General features: G+C 35.7%; 1 protein-coding gene across 1 annotated transcript; it reads right to left on the reverse strand.

The window, feature by feature from the left end:
* Positions 1–487: 487 nt before the first annotated feature.
* Positions 488–12994, reverse strand: LOC120080807 (GDSL esterase/lipase At3g26430). The gene is made up of 5 exons (XM_039035451.2): positions 12239–12994; positions 11869–12078; positions 11620–11792; positions 1818–2088; positions 488–1032 (listed from the first exon to the last, which is right to left on the reverse strand). Exons 1-5 carry the CDS (start codon positions 12534–12536, stop codon positions 767–769), a joined length of 1218 nt encoding a protein of 405 aa, XP_038891379.1. The 5' UTR covers positions 12537–12994; the 3' UTR covers positions 488–766.
* Positions 12995–14188: the final 1194 nt, after the last annotated feature.

Consider the following 14188-nt stretch of genomic DNA (forward strand, 5'->3'; position numbering starts at 1 on the left):
ATAAAACCATAATAATATTTGCCCCAACTCCTCACCCTTACATATTGGTTTTGTTCACTTGTAATGGCACAACTAGTATTTTGAAGCATAAATGCAAAATATATTATCAAATACCTATTGGTCATGAATTTATATTTTATGTCAGTTAAATTGTAAATTTAGACCTTATAATTAAGAGAAAGTTAGAATCCAAGTATATAATTAAAATTTAGTCCATATGATTGGAAATTCATACCATAGAGATTATTTATGGAAATTTTATCAAACCATATGAACTATTTATGAGATTTTATTAAATCCTAGGAAAATTCTAACTTTTAAACTATATAAGTTAAATTCTAACTTTCTCCAAATCATAGAACCAAATTTGTAATTTTTAAAGAGTTATGTTCGCATTAGAAAATATCTACTCTCTTAAGCATATAAAGAATCTAGTCTTCATATCTTCTACTAAAGTGAATATAATTCAACACTAATTGACGTATACTTCTTTTGAAATCGGAGTTTTAAATCTTCATACTCCAATTAAATGTACTAAAAAAAGGTCTATAAATCCCTCTTGGTAATATGATAATCTAAAATACATTAATGACAATGGGTGGGACTTGATGTTGTGCACTAACCACGGTAACACTAACAAAAGATGATAAAAATTCATCAAAAGGAAAGATTGGTCATAGATGAATTTTGATCATTATTATGGTACCATACTAATCAACATCAAGATTCAGATGATGGGAAAAGGGGTGGAAGTAGATTTAAATATTTAAGATAAAGCCCTGTGGCAAGCCATCTTCAAAGGGATAGGTGGATCTGAATAAAAACCATCTTTAATCTGATTAAAGATCCATTTGTTAGCTGCTTGAGTGTAATGAACACCATCCCAATTCACATAAACCTCTGGGTTTTTGCAAGATTTTCCAATCAAAACATCCTTTCCATTTATCTTTTTCTTTCCTCCACATCCAAGCTTCAAATTGAAGTTGTACTTTCCACCATGTCCACAGCAAGTTCTCAATGGAAACTCAAACCCTACATTTCAATTTTCAAATTAAATCAAAATTCAATCAACCATTTGTTATACTTAAAATTATATGTTTCATCCTGAACTTTCGAGCTTGTCTTTAAAAAAAAATTCTTGTAATTTTAATTTTGTATTTAAATAGTCTCAAAATTTTAAAGACTTCTAATAAATCTCTAACCAATCGTGTGTCTAAAATTTTTTATAGGTATCTATAGATTTCTTAACTTTCAAATAAAAAAGTTTAGGACCTATTAGATAAGTTTATAGACTACATATATATAAATTTAAGAAAAATTACTTTTTTAGTACCTAAGTGTTGAAGAATAAGTACGTTTGGTTATTGTCAACAGATCTTTAATAATAGGTGTGTTTGGTCTTTAGATCTTTAAAATATACATTTTCGTCCTCAAATTTTGAAGAAAAATTTGAAAGATCGTTGAATTAATTTTATATTATTTTAACTAACTATATGACATTTTAAATTAGACAATCAAGATTTTAAAAATTACTATCTAATTTAAAATGCCATATAATTATTTAAAATAATATTAAAAAAAATTATAAACCTAACCTATTCTTAAAAATATAAAAACTAAAAAAAGTATCATTTCAAAAGTTTAGAAATCAAACGCACATATTCTTAATGAAACCGGCGATTAAAATGTCACATTTTAAAAAATCATACAACTAATGCATACCTACGTACTTCAAAACTCGGAGGCTAAAAATGTCATTTTTCCTAAGCTTAATTTAACGTAGTTAGTAAATGAAGGAGGAAATTAGAAGAAGTTACCGTATTTCTTGTGTTGGGCAACGAGAGCATATTTGAGAGAGTAAATATCAACATAGGTAATGGCAGCATCGGGCAAAGCTTTGCGAAGCTCAAGGACTGCTTGCTTGAGGCCACGGTTGAAAGATTGGGCCAAGTCATTGAAAGGAGTGGCGCAGCCATATTGGTCGTAGTCTGAGGCTGCAACGGGCTTGCGGTCCAATACATATGGAAGGCAGCCCACTGGGCCCGTGTTATGGATCCAGAAGAATCTTCCCCCTTGACTGTGCACCCACTACATTAAGGTACACCCCTCCGCAGAGGACGAAAATGGTAAGATACTTTTTTCTTTTTTTTCTTTTTTTTTTCTTTCTTTGATAATTAGGTTGTGAGGGATGGAACATCTAACCTCGAGAGTATTGTACATATTTATAAAGTTAAAAAAAGAAAACTAAGATTTAATTTTTTTAAAAAAAAGGAATGTTAAATTACAGTTAAATGTTACTTTATGTTAAAAAGTATTCATTCTTTCTGTCCTAACTATTAATCGATTTCTATAACCTAAAGTCTTAACTTTTTAGTTTGGATAGGTGTAATAGCCAACATTTGTCCCTAATTTTAGTTAGATTATAATTAAATATTTTATAACAACATTATAGAAAGTTAGCATGGACTTGTTGGAGACATAAAATTGAAACTCTGAAGCTGAATTGTAATGATTTAATTTTTGAAAATTATGCTTATTTTCTTACAACTTTTTTACCGTAATTTTCATATTTTTTAAGAATGTAAGAACAATAAAACCAATCAACCGAACCATTTACACCTTTAATATTTTTTTAACTAAATACTTTATAGTCAAATTCAAAAATTACTAATTTTCAAATTTTAGGTTGGTATTTGGAAACACTTCTATAAAATAAATAACAGAACAAAACAATTAATAAGTAGCCATAGTGCTTTTCATTTTTCATTTTCACCTATAATTTGTGTAATTCTCATTAACTAAAAATAAAAATCAAATGGTGATAAAAAAAAACATACTAAACTTTCCATTTAAGTACGTCAAAATTAAGAATTTGAAAGACGTGTATGGTCCTTTTTGGAGACACAACACTTAAAAGTTTGAGGGACAAAGCTGAAAATTTCGAAATTTGGGCAAAACTAAAAAAAAGTGAAGTACTAGACAGTCCATGAACTAAAATTATAATCTAAAATTTAAATATTATTTTAATCTTTATATTTTTTACTTGGATTTTATATACTTTCAAAATATTCATTTTTATCACTATATAATTTCAATTTTGGTTCTTTTTTTTGTCTCTCTACTTTAAATTTTAGTTTTATAGTATTCTTAAACTTTCAAAAAGTAATCATTTTGATTCTTTAAAAGTAAAATGAGAATAAAAATAAAAAGTTCAAAATAGTCACTTCGAAGTATAAGTACTCAAATAAACATTTTTAAAATATAGGACCCACAATGAGGAATTAGTTATTATTGTCCTAGTTTATTATAATTGGGTCATAATAGTTTGTGTTTGGGGTGTAGATTGTTTTAGTTCGAATTATAATAGTATGTGTTGTTGGAATAAATGGTATATAACTCTTCATTAAGGGTTACATCTTTTCAATTCCATAGGTTGTAATTTTTGATAAATTGTTACATCCTTTCATAACCAAATTGAAGAAATGACACGACTATTTGAATGGCCACAAATTAGTCTATAAATATGTCATTTCTTCAATTTGATTGAACAACAATTGTTCCATAGCATTGACTTACTTTAAAGTTCTCTCCATTTTCAAATTTCGCTGAAGAAGTTCGGTATATCCACAAAGTTTAGTTCATTGATCTTCTGGATAGTTTAACGTTAATTTGTTTTGTATTTTGTCCTTTGTGGACTCTTCTTTATCTGATGTTTGTTTATATTGTTATATACGTGTTTGGTTTTCTTCTAAGTTATTTCATAATTTATTTAGTTTGATTTATTTGCTTTGAAGATATGACTTCAACCAATTTTAGGTCTGTTCTTGTTACTGGTGTGGCCCATGGGAAGAAACCTAAAAAATTTAGTAGTGTTGATTTCAAATGTTGGTAACAAAAAATGTTGTTATATCTCACCACTTTAAATTTGACAAAATTTCTCAAAGAGGATGCTCCCATTTTGACTGAGGGAGAAACAGACAAAGAAAAGCAACTTGTAGTCAATGCATGGAAGCATGTGGAATATCTTTGCAAAAATTACATTTTGAACGGATTAGACAATATATTGTACAATGTGTACAGTGGTGTTGATTCAACAAAAAAATCTCTAGAATTCATTGGAGAAGAAATATAAAACTGAAGTTGTCGATTCAAAGAAATTTATAATTAGCAAATTTCTTGGTTACAAAATGGTGGATTCCAAAATAGTAATCAGTCAAGTTCAAGAAATCCAAGTAATTATGCATGATATACATGCTAAGAATATGACTTTGAGTGCATCATTTCAAGTTGCGGCAATAATTGAAAATTTGCCACCCTAATGGGGAGATTTCAAAAATTATCTCAAGCACATACGCAAGGAGATAAAACTTGAGGAACTTGTGGTTCGCCTTGGAATTGAAGAGAACAACAGAAAAGCATAAATGTTTTATTGATGGTGCTATAGACCCCAAGGCCAATATTGTGAAAAATCAATCACAAAGTAACAAGAAGAGGAAGTTTTCTGGTGAAGGTTCAAGTAAAAAACAACAATACACAAGAAAGTTCAACGGAAAGTGCTTCAACGACGGGGATGTAGATCCACAAAATATGGTTCAGTTGTAAGACAGTATTAAGCTCCATGGATGTCTACTCAAGGTATAACCAAATTAGAATGCACCCCCCAGATTAAGAGAAAACATCTTTTGTCACTAAACGGTGTCTTTACTGTTATACTATGATGTCGTTTGGGATCAAGAATGTAGGAGCCACTTATCAACGCCTGGTGAATAAAATGTTTGCTCCTCTTATTGGCAAGAATATGGAAGTATACGTGGATGACATGCTGGTTAAAAGCAAGAAAGCGAACAACCATATAGACGACTTAGCTAAGATATCAAATGAAGTTAAACCCGAAAAAATGTGCTTTCGGAGTGGCTTCAGACAAGTTTCTAGGCTTTATGGTGAACCAAAGAGGAATTGAGGCAAATCTAGATAAAATACGAGTTGTACTAGAAATGGAGTCTCCCAAAACAGTAAAACAGTTGTAAAGCTTGAACGGGAAAATAATAGCTCTTAATCATTCCGTAAGTCGAGCTACTGATAAATGTCTTCCATTTTTTAAAGTATTAGGAAAAAAGCTAACTTTGAGTAGACGGAGGAGTGTAAGAAGGCATTCAAGCAACTCAAAAATGCTAGGCTCATTTAGTAGGTGCAAGATAAAGCATATACCGCAATCTGAGAATACCAATGTCAACTCCTTAGCCCGATTGGCAGCAACTTATGATGCTGACCTAAGTAGAATGGTACCTATAGAGGTTTTGAATGCACCCAGTATATTGAGAGAAGAAGCTATGGAGATAGATGAACAAGCGCAAATCGAGAATAATAGTTGGATTACCCCCTTAATCAAGTTTCTGGAAAAAGGGGTATTGTCGGATGACAAAGTTGAAGCTCGACGGTTAAGGTGCAAGGCTACCCACTATGTAATAAATAATGGAAGACTATACAAAAGTGGATATTCCCTCCCTCTGCTAAAATGTGTTGATTCAGAGAGGGTTGATTATATCATGCGAGAAATTCACGAGGGAGTGTGTGGTAATCACTCTAGGGCCCAATCCCTTGCAAAGAAAAAATTCGCCAAGGTTATTATTAGCCCACACTGTCAGTCCGGGATCGGTAACGCTATCCACCTCTACCTCATCGATGGAAGGGTCACTTACCAAAGGAGTTAAGGTTTGAGTTTTGACTTCGTACTTTTCTATGGTCCGATGCACATTCTCATTTCTTTTTCCGACAACACTGCTAACGGCGTGCACTACTTCTACTTTGCCTTGTGGATTTCTCATGGCAGTTATGTAGCATTCTCATGACATCAATTGTTCTCCTCTCACAACTCCAACTCTCCCCGGGGTTGGGAATTTCAATAACTGATGATAAGTGGGTGGAACAGCTTTCACTAGGTGCAAGGACGGTCTCTCTAAGATGACATTGTAAATCGACCTATTGTCTACCACCAAGAATTCCACCATAGCTGTCACACAGGCCATACCTTCACCAAAGGTGACCGAAAGTTCTATGTCGCCCTTGGGGTATACCGTCTGGCCACAGAACCCCAACAACGGGGTCGTGTTTCTTTTCAAATGTTCTTATTCCAGCCTCATGGTGTCGAAGGTGCGGAGAGATAAGATGTCCACCGAGCTACCTACGTCCACTAAAATTCGATATACCTTGACGTTTATTATGGTTAGCGATATTACTAGGGTGTCATTGTGAGGTTGAAATAGATTTACCATGTCTTCCTCAGAAAAGCAAATAACCTGATCCACCACAATAGTAGAACATACTTCTTGGGCTCTCGAAGACAATCGAGCTTCCCGAGCTCTACTCATTTGCTTTCTTTTGGAATCGCCCCCAATCAGTCCGCCCATAATTGTTTTAATTTCTCTGGGGGGGAATCGGCGTGTGGTATCTTCTACTTTGAGTTTTTTTTCCTTGATTTCCATTCTGGTTTCTGCTTTCTCTCACATATTCCTTCAGTTGTCCCCGTTGAATTAAAGTTTCTATAGCCTCATTGAGGTCAAAGCATTCGGCAGTGGTATGGCCATGGTCCCGGTGAAAGAGACAGTATTTGTCTCTATTTCTTCGGTGCGATCCAGCTTTCAGCTTTGCATGCCACTTCAACATTTTATTATCTTGGCTCTCCATTAAAATCTGCTCCACGAGAACTACTGTGGGAGTGTAACGCTCAAACTTGCCAGGTTGCAAGCCTTTTTGGGTTATTTTTTTCCTGTGTTGTAGGTCGTTCTTCCGTTCTTCTCTTCTTGTTCTCATGACGACCTTCCTCTTCTTAACCTCTCAATCTTTGGTGATCTAGGCGAGTGGTTTTCTCTTCTTGACCACCTCTCAAGCGAAGTAGCTCCCCAACACTCATGTACTTCTAGGCCCTGGAAAGCAACTCAACATAGGTTGTAACGACTTTCTTGCCTAAGGACCAAAGGAACCTCTCATCTCTGAGTCCTACTACAATGGTTTTCAGAGCCACACCATCAATATAGCCTTCAATCTGCAAAGCCTTGCTGTTAAATCTTGCGACATATTCTCACAGCAATTCATTTCTTCCTTGTTTTATGGTGAGGAGGTGAGTGTGAGGTTTTCTCTAGTCTCGACCTCCTAGGAACTGAGTAATGAATGCTCTTGCTAACTCTCGGAATGAAGCTATCAATCTCCTTTTCAGCTTTCTGAACCATTTTCGGGCTAGTCCTGCCAAAGTGAACGAGAATGCCCTACACTTGATAGCGTCTCGAACTCCAAGAAGCTCCATCCATGACCGAAACGTATCTAAATGCTCTACCGGATCTTTCGATCCATCATAGGGCTTTATGGTTGGAAATTTGAATTTGGGGGGTATCGACTCTTGCATGATCTCATATGTGAAGGGTGGGCTATCTGATCCAACAAATTATCTAGGTCTAACCCCTCATGATCCTGAGCCTTCTTGAAATCTCCTAGTTGGTTTTGGATGCGTTATAACTCGACCGACCACGGTCAGCTATCCACTTCTCTATCATCCTCGGCTTGTCTCCTCCGCTTTTGGTTGATAAAATCCCGTAAGTCTGTGCCCGGGTTAGATTTGTCAACCGCTCCATCTTTCGAACTTCCATTTGGTCACCTTTTCGGGCTGTTGATCACCCCTGATATGTGTGAGACCACCTTGGCTCCTAACTGGAGCATAGTTTCAAACAGTAAGGGTTCTAGAGTAGTGATCAACAAGTGTCTACTTCTTCAAACCCAGGTCGTTTATGCGCTGGTCATTTCCTCCTAGTATCAACCTCTCTAACACCTTTGGTCAGGAACCTCTGATTCCCATGTCCCTTCAATTGTTGGAGCCTTACCCTTGGCTGGGTCTCGGGCTACTGGGTGGTGCTTTGGTCCAAATTATGTCTTTGCTTCCCATCACGTTTATTTTCCTCATGAGGGTGTATCGTATTCTGCTTAATGGCCTCGATGATGGGGTTTGGTCGTCTGAGCATCTCCATGATCTGGCTCAGATTCTGACCTAAGCTATCTACTTTAGCGGTTAGAGCTGCATATTCCAAAGTTGGCTCATTTTCAAGTCGATGGGCTTCCCCCACGTGAGTTTCCTGAACACGTGTGGGTTGTTGCCTTGGGTGACGTTCACGATCCGAATCATCCCCGTCAGTTGGGAGATTTTCTCTATTCACATTATTTCTCATTGTTCGAACATAAAATATGGTGGTAAGGCTAAAGGATCTTATTATTCTCCCCATAGACATACAATGATACACAGAAGTTGATGTAGTATCAGATAGTGTTGCAAATATTGACCTCTGTGCGGTCATTTCAGAATGCAACATGGTGGGAAATTCCAAGGAATCGAGGGTAGACACTGGTGCTACTTGTCAAATTTGTGCCAACTAAGCACAACGATTAAGGTAATCAGAAGTGATAGAGGTGGTGAATATGGTCCTCCCTTTGAACAATTTTGTTTAAAACATGGAATCATCTACCAAACTACGGCTTCGTACTCACCTCAGGCCTGATTTTTGACATATTTGTTAGAAAATGAACCTCAAACATCTAAAGAGGCTATGTCCTCTCCAAAAGCTCCATTTAGGAAAGAAGTTGTGAATAGTGAAATTGAGTCCATTATGCATAATCACACTTGGGAATTGGTTGATCTTCCCCTAGGAAGTAAATCGCTTGGATGTAAGTGGATTTTTAAACGAAAAATGAAGATCGATGGGTCCATAGATAAATTCCAGGCAAGACTTGTAGCCAAAGGTTACAAACAACAAGAATGACTTAATTATTTTGATACTTACTCACCAGTTACTAGAATTACTTCCATTTGCATGCTCATAGCTATATCAGCTTTGCATGGGCTTAAGATATATCAGATGGATGTAAAGAAAACTTTTTTAAATGGTGAGTTAGATGAGGAGATCTACATGTAACAGCCTGAAGGGTTTGTTTCCCCCGGTTAAGAAACAAAAGTTTGTAGATTAATAAGGTCTCTTTATGGATTAAAACAAGCATCAAAACAATGGCATGAAAATTTGACAGTGTAATGTTGGGAAATGGCTTTAGAATTAATTATGTCAAAAGTAATAAGAATGACCATGTCATTATGTGCTTGTATGTTGATGATATGCTCATTTTAGGTAGCAATATCAATGTCATTAAGGCTATTAAACAAATGTTAGCCAAGAAATTTAAGATGAAAGATATGGGTGTCGCAGATGTTATTCTGGGAATTAAAATTTCTAGAACCCCACAAGGGTTAGTGTTGTACCAATCACACTACATTGATAAAATACTTGAAAATTTTAAAAGGCATGGCATTGGGATAGCAAAGACCCCATAGATACTAGTCTTCATTTAGCTAAAAATAATGGAGATAGTATGGCACAACTAGAATACTCTTGCATAATTGGCAGTTTAATGTACATCATGAGTTGTACACGTCTAGATATAGCATATGATATAAGCAAGCTAAGCCATTATACGAGCAATCCAAGTCAAGATTATTGGAAAGCTATATTGAGAATTTTAGGATACTTAAAGCACACTAAAAATTATGGCTTACACTATACCAGATATCCACTTGTACTTGAAGGCTACTGTGATACTAATTGGATGTCTAATACTAATGACTCCAAATCCACGAGTGGTTACATTTTTACTCTCGAAGGTGGAGTTGTGTCTTGGAAATCTTCCAAGCAAACATCTATAACACGATCTACAATTGAATCAGAATTTACAGCTTTAGACAAGGCAGGAGAATAAGCAAAATGGCTTCGAAATTTTTTGGAAGATATTCCAAACTGGTCTAAGCCAGTGCCTGCAATATGTATACATAGTGATAGTCAAGTAGCTATTGGAAGGGCACAAAATAGTATATATAATGGGAAGTCTCGACATATAAGATGGAGACATAATACAATTAGACAACTACTCTATAATGAAATTATCACAATTGACTTTGTGAGGTCAAAAGATAATATTGCGGTTCCACTTACTAAAGACCTAACTAGAGAGTTGGTCGAAAGCTCATCAAGGAGAATGGAATTAAAGCCTTTAATTTTAAAAAGTTAACCAGAGAGGCAAACCGACCTAATTGACTGGAGATCCCGAGATCTAGGTTCAACAAGCAAACCGACCTCTGGATAACTTGGTGAACACTGTATTGAATTTTTTTTTCTTCTTACCCATTCTAAGGATGATGAGACAGTGCAAGTGTGGTTTTAGGATAGGCATTGTGCTTTTAATGGTTTCTATAAGTTGTTGACTAATTATGTATGAAAAAAACATATACGATGTTCTTTATTGGAAACACCTATGTGAGTGTAAAAGAGTCGTTTCTATGAGAATTTAAGGCAAAATTTCTAAAACACTCATGAAACCAGGTGGTGTTCAAGGCCAAAATGAACACAATTAGGAGAACAAACTTTTTTATAATGAGAAACTGTGTGACTTCAATTGTCTTAATGTACTCTAGAACAACTGACAATTCAAGACATCAAGTCCATTGATTAGCTAAGTAAACTTGATTGATGTTCAATAGGGAAAGTTCAAAGTGCTTACTACTTATTTCAATGTTGGCTCTTCATTGGGAAATACCGAATATTTTCTTGTATCTTCTATCTTAATTTGTCAACTTACCATTCATGGGGGAATTGTTGGAATAAATGGCATATAACTCTTCATGTAGGGTTACATCTTTTCAATTCCATAGGTTGTAATTTTTGGTAAATGGTTGCATCCTTTCATAAATAACCAAATTGAAGAAAGGACACGACTATTCGAATGACCACGAATTAGTCTATAAATATGGCATTTCTTCCATTTGATTGAACAACAATTTTTCCATAACATTGTCTTACTTTAAATTTCTCTCCATTTTCAAATTTTGCTGAAGAAGTTCGATATATCCACAAAGTTCAATTCGTTGATCTTCTGGATGGGGTGCTACATTCATAAGAAAGGTGATCTGTTCTATCTTGGGAGGCGATTATTCTCTAAACTCAAGCACTAGGGTGAGTAAATTTTGCTTAAGGAGATAATGTGAATTCGTTGGGATCAGATCTGTAATGTATATGTTTTGTTTTAGTTTCATGTGCTTTTGATATGATAGCATGCGTTTAAGGTATTAGTTTGAGAAGAAAACAATAAATATTGTAACAAAAAATAAAAAAAAATGATGAATGTAAAATAGTAAAAACTGTTGCAATTAATAAATATGGTAGCAAATTGGAGTTTTAAAATAGTGTTTACTGTAGCTAATTGTGAAATAGTATTTACTAGTAATTATAGTCTTATGATAGTTTTTGCCCCGTAAACTGAACCAAAATCAAGAATATAGAAACTTAGGTCATGTTACCACATTGTAAATGTAATCTATCAATGTTAATTTGAAAAGTGAGCCACATTTGATTATTTACTTAATTCACACTCCCTCTTTTGTCATTTGTCATTTTCATCAAGTTTCTGATTATTTTTCTAGATTTCCTTTGCTATTGAAATTTAATTAATAAATTCATTACAATTACGACAATTTTAATTAGAGATTAGTATTTAAATCTTATATTATTATTTGTTAATAATAAAATTTTCACTAACCTTGACAATTTCGGAGAATTGGTGGAGTACTTCAGGAATATAGAGTTTAACTTCATCGACAGTCATGTTGGTAAAGTAACCGCTAGTCAAATCGTTCTGGCCAATATCAAATGTGTAGAGGGCCCGACTGAAACTCTCTTCCTTAGGCAATAATTGCTCAAAAATACCACCGACTGAAAGTGAGAGTTAACATAAATGAAAACACAGAAGGAATTTCAATTTCATTTAACAAGGAGGAAAGTGACGTACGTCGATTTCGAAGGGTTTGGGATCTGCGACGGAAGTCGTAGAATTCGTTGTATTGAACATTGAGTGAAATAGGGCTGAATCCACTCTGCTGAAGAGTTGTGTTTTGAGGTCTAATGGTTGAACCAGCAGTCGCGAAGTTGGCTCCGTGAGTGAAATTGGCTCCCAAAGCATCAAGATACGCACTTAGATATGGCAACCCAAGGCTTTTGGCTGAAATTACACCAAACTCATTTCAAATCGAACACCAAAATGAAATGTGTTATGAAATCGATTGATAATCAAAGCGTCCACAGACAGAAGAGAACAGTTTCAGATTACAGCGAGACCCGTGCTATGAAATGTGGAAGCAAGGAAAAGGGTAAATTAATACCTATGAAATCGACGATGAGGCGGCCATCGGAGTAGCGACCAGCAGGTCCAGGGAAATAGGACCTCCCATTGGGCGGCGGCGCTTGGCCAAAGACAGCAGATAGGCCGCCAGTGTCGGAGTTCGAGTCGCCGAAGTTGAACACAGCCGGAAAATTACAGGGCTCTCTGGCGAGGACAGAGCACGGAATCACTGAAAGTGCGAGTGCGATGAATGTGGTGAAAGCAATGATTAAGGAATGGCACTCCATGAGAGAGAGAGAGTTGCTGTAAAGTGCAAGTGAAAGACGGTCCATATCCATATATGTAATGAGGCGTGGGAGCAGTTAAGATCCAGTTTGTGGGATTTTGGGCTGATTTTGGTTGGATAAGGTTGAGTGGTTTGGGCTAAGATGGAAGGCTACAGAAAGGGAAGCCGACGCAAAGACAGGAGAATGAATTACAGCTTAGCCTCTCATCATCCTTGAGAAGAACACTACTTTGGAAAGTCATCTTTCCAACTCAAAAAAAAAAAACTAGAGAGGATGTCAAAATAGCAAAAATCTGGACAAAAGCATGAGACATTAACAATCTTATCAATAAAATTAATGTCCTCAATAAACACCCAAACATTAGAGAAAGATGAATCCATACCATTGACGAGATTGATAATTTGGCACATCGGATTCAACCACTAACAAGGGTTAAGGCCATTTCATTCTCACTTAACCGCTTTTAGCCTCTCCACAACAACCTCAACCTTAAGAAGACTAATCCCCTCTTTTCTTTGGGTGAATTTACAACCACTTAAAAGCGCATGACCTTCATGATCACAAACAATCCATCTGACCCTTCCTCTTTCATCCTTCTAAGACCATGTCGCACCAACATTGAGCTTCCAAAAACCGACAGTTGGAGGAACCTAACAAGGGTGAGATGGTCGGGGAATGGGAGGGAAAGGGGGAAACTGTTGGGGTTGATGCCCTAAATCTCGTAGGGTCTTGTAGTTTGTAATTATATTATACAAACATTTTATTTATTTAATAAAACATGAGATATTTTATTTGACATTTAGTAGCATTAAACCCACAAACCAATAAACTAACATCCAAGGTTATCATGTTAGCTTAAACATATATGTAGAGACATATAGGTGGATCATGTTTAAGTGATAACCTAAATGGTATGTAATAGATGGATAAGACTGGATGTCTTATCCTAGTAACATTACAAGTACGACTTGCTTTATAGATGTTACAATTGTTGTAAAGTGCTACAAATGATCTGATCCCGATCATTCATGTGGAGACATGTGAGCGGGGGTGTTCTATACAAAGGAGTTTGTATAAGATCGGACCACGAAATGACTAGTCTCATTATATAATGTAGTTCACAATAAATACTTATATTTCACTAGGATGACCATAGGTGACATGACCTGAATCCTGAGTGAGTTGTGAACTCCTGCCTATGAGGACGGTCCTTTGATTTGTCTAAGCGAGAGTGGCCAGATCGCCGACTCAATAAGTCTATCATTTTGGGGATACGCCTGATTGGGGAGTTGGAAACACGGCTACACAAAATGGAATTCACTTCTTCCCCATTTTTAGGGTAAATAGATAAATCACTCCCTAAGGGCTGATTTCAAGGCTTGAACAATGTGATGTCACACCCTCTCCTGACCCGAGAGAGGTTTGGTCATGACTTATTGTTCATTAGAGAGAGATCAATGGTACTTAAGGAGTTAGATGTAACTATACGGGCAAAACGGTAATTTTGACCTAGTTGTACTTATGAGCAATTTGTGAAGCGTCATCGTTCTGTTGACTGGTTATATCCAATGGACACAGAAATATATCTGTATTACAAAGAGTGCAGTTATCGGTCTTTAGTAAAGTGTCCGACAATTAATGAATGTTGAATAATTTAATAAAATGAGATTAATTAATTATTCAAGTACCATTGGAGCTTTAAG

The sequence above is a fragment of the Benincasa hispida genome, chromosome 7 (assembly GCF_027475165.1).
Source record: "Benincasa hispida cultivar pf3 chromosome 7, pf3_genome.v1.1, whole genome shotgun sequence".
Lineage (NCBI taxonomy): Eukaryota > Viridiplantae > Streptophyta > Magnoliopsida > Cucurbitales > Cucurbitaceae > Benincasa > Benincasa hispida.

Bases quoted from the DNA above. Each gene is read 5' to 3' on its own strand.
- LOC120080807 (XM_039035451.2), bottom strand. From the start codon at position 12,536: ATGGATATGGACCGTCTTTCACTTGCACTTTACAGCAACTCTCTCTCT. The intron at 12,079-12,238 runs GTATTAATTTAC...GTGTAATTTCAG, and splicing joins CCTCATCGTCGATTTCATAG to CCAAAAGCCTTGGGTTGCCA. The intron at 1,033-1,817 runs GTAACTTCTTCT...ATTGAAATGTAG, and splicing joins TGCCCAACACAAGAAATACG to GGTTTGAGTTTCCATTGAGA.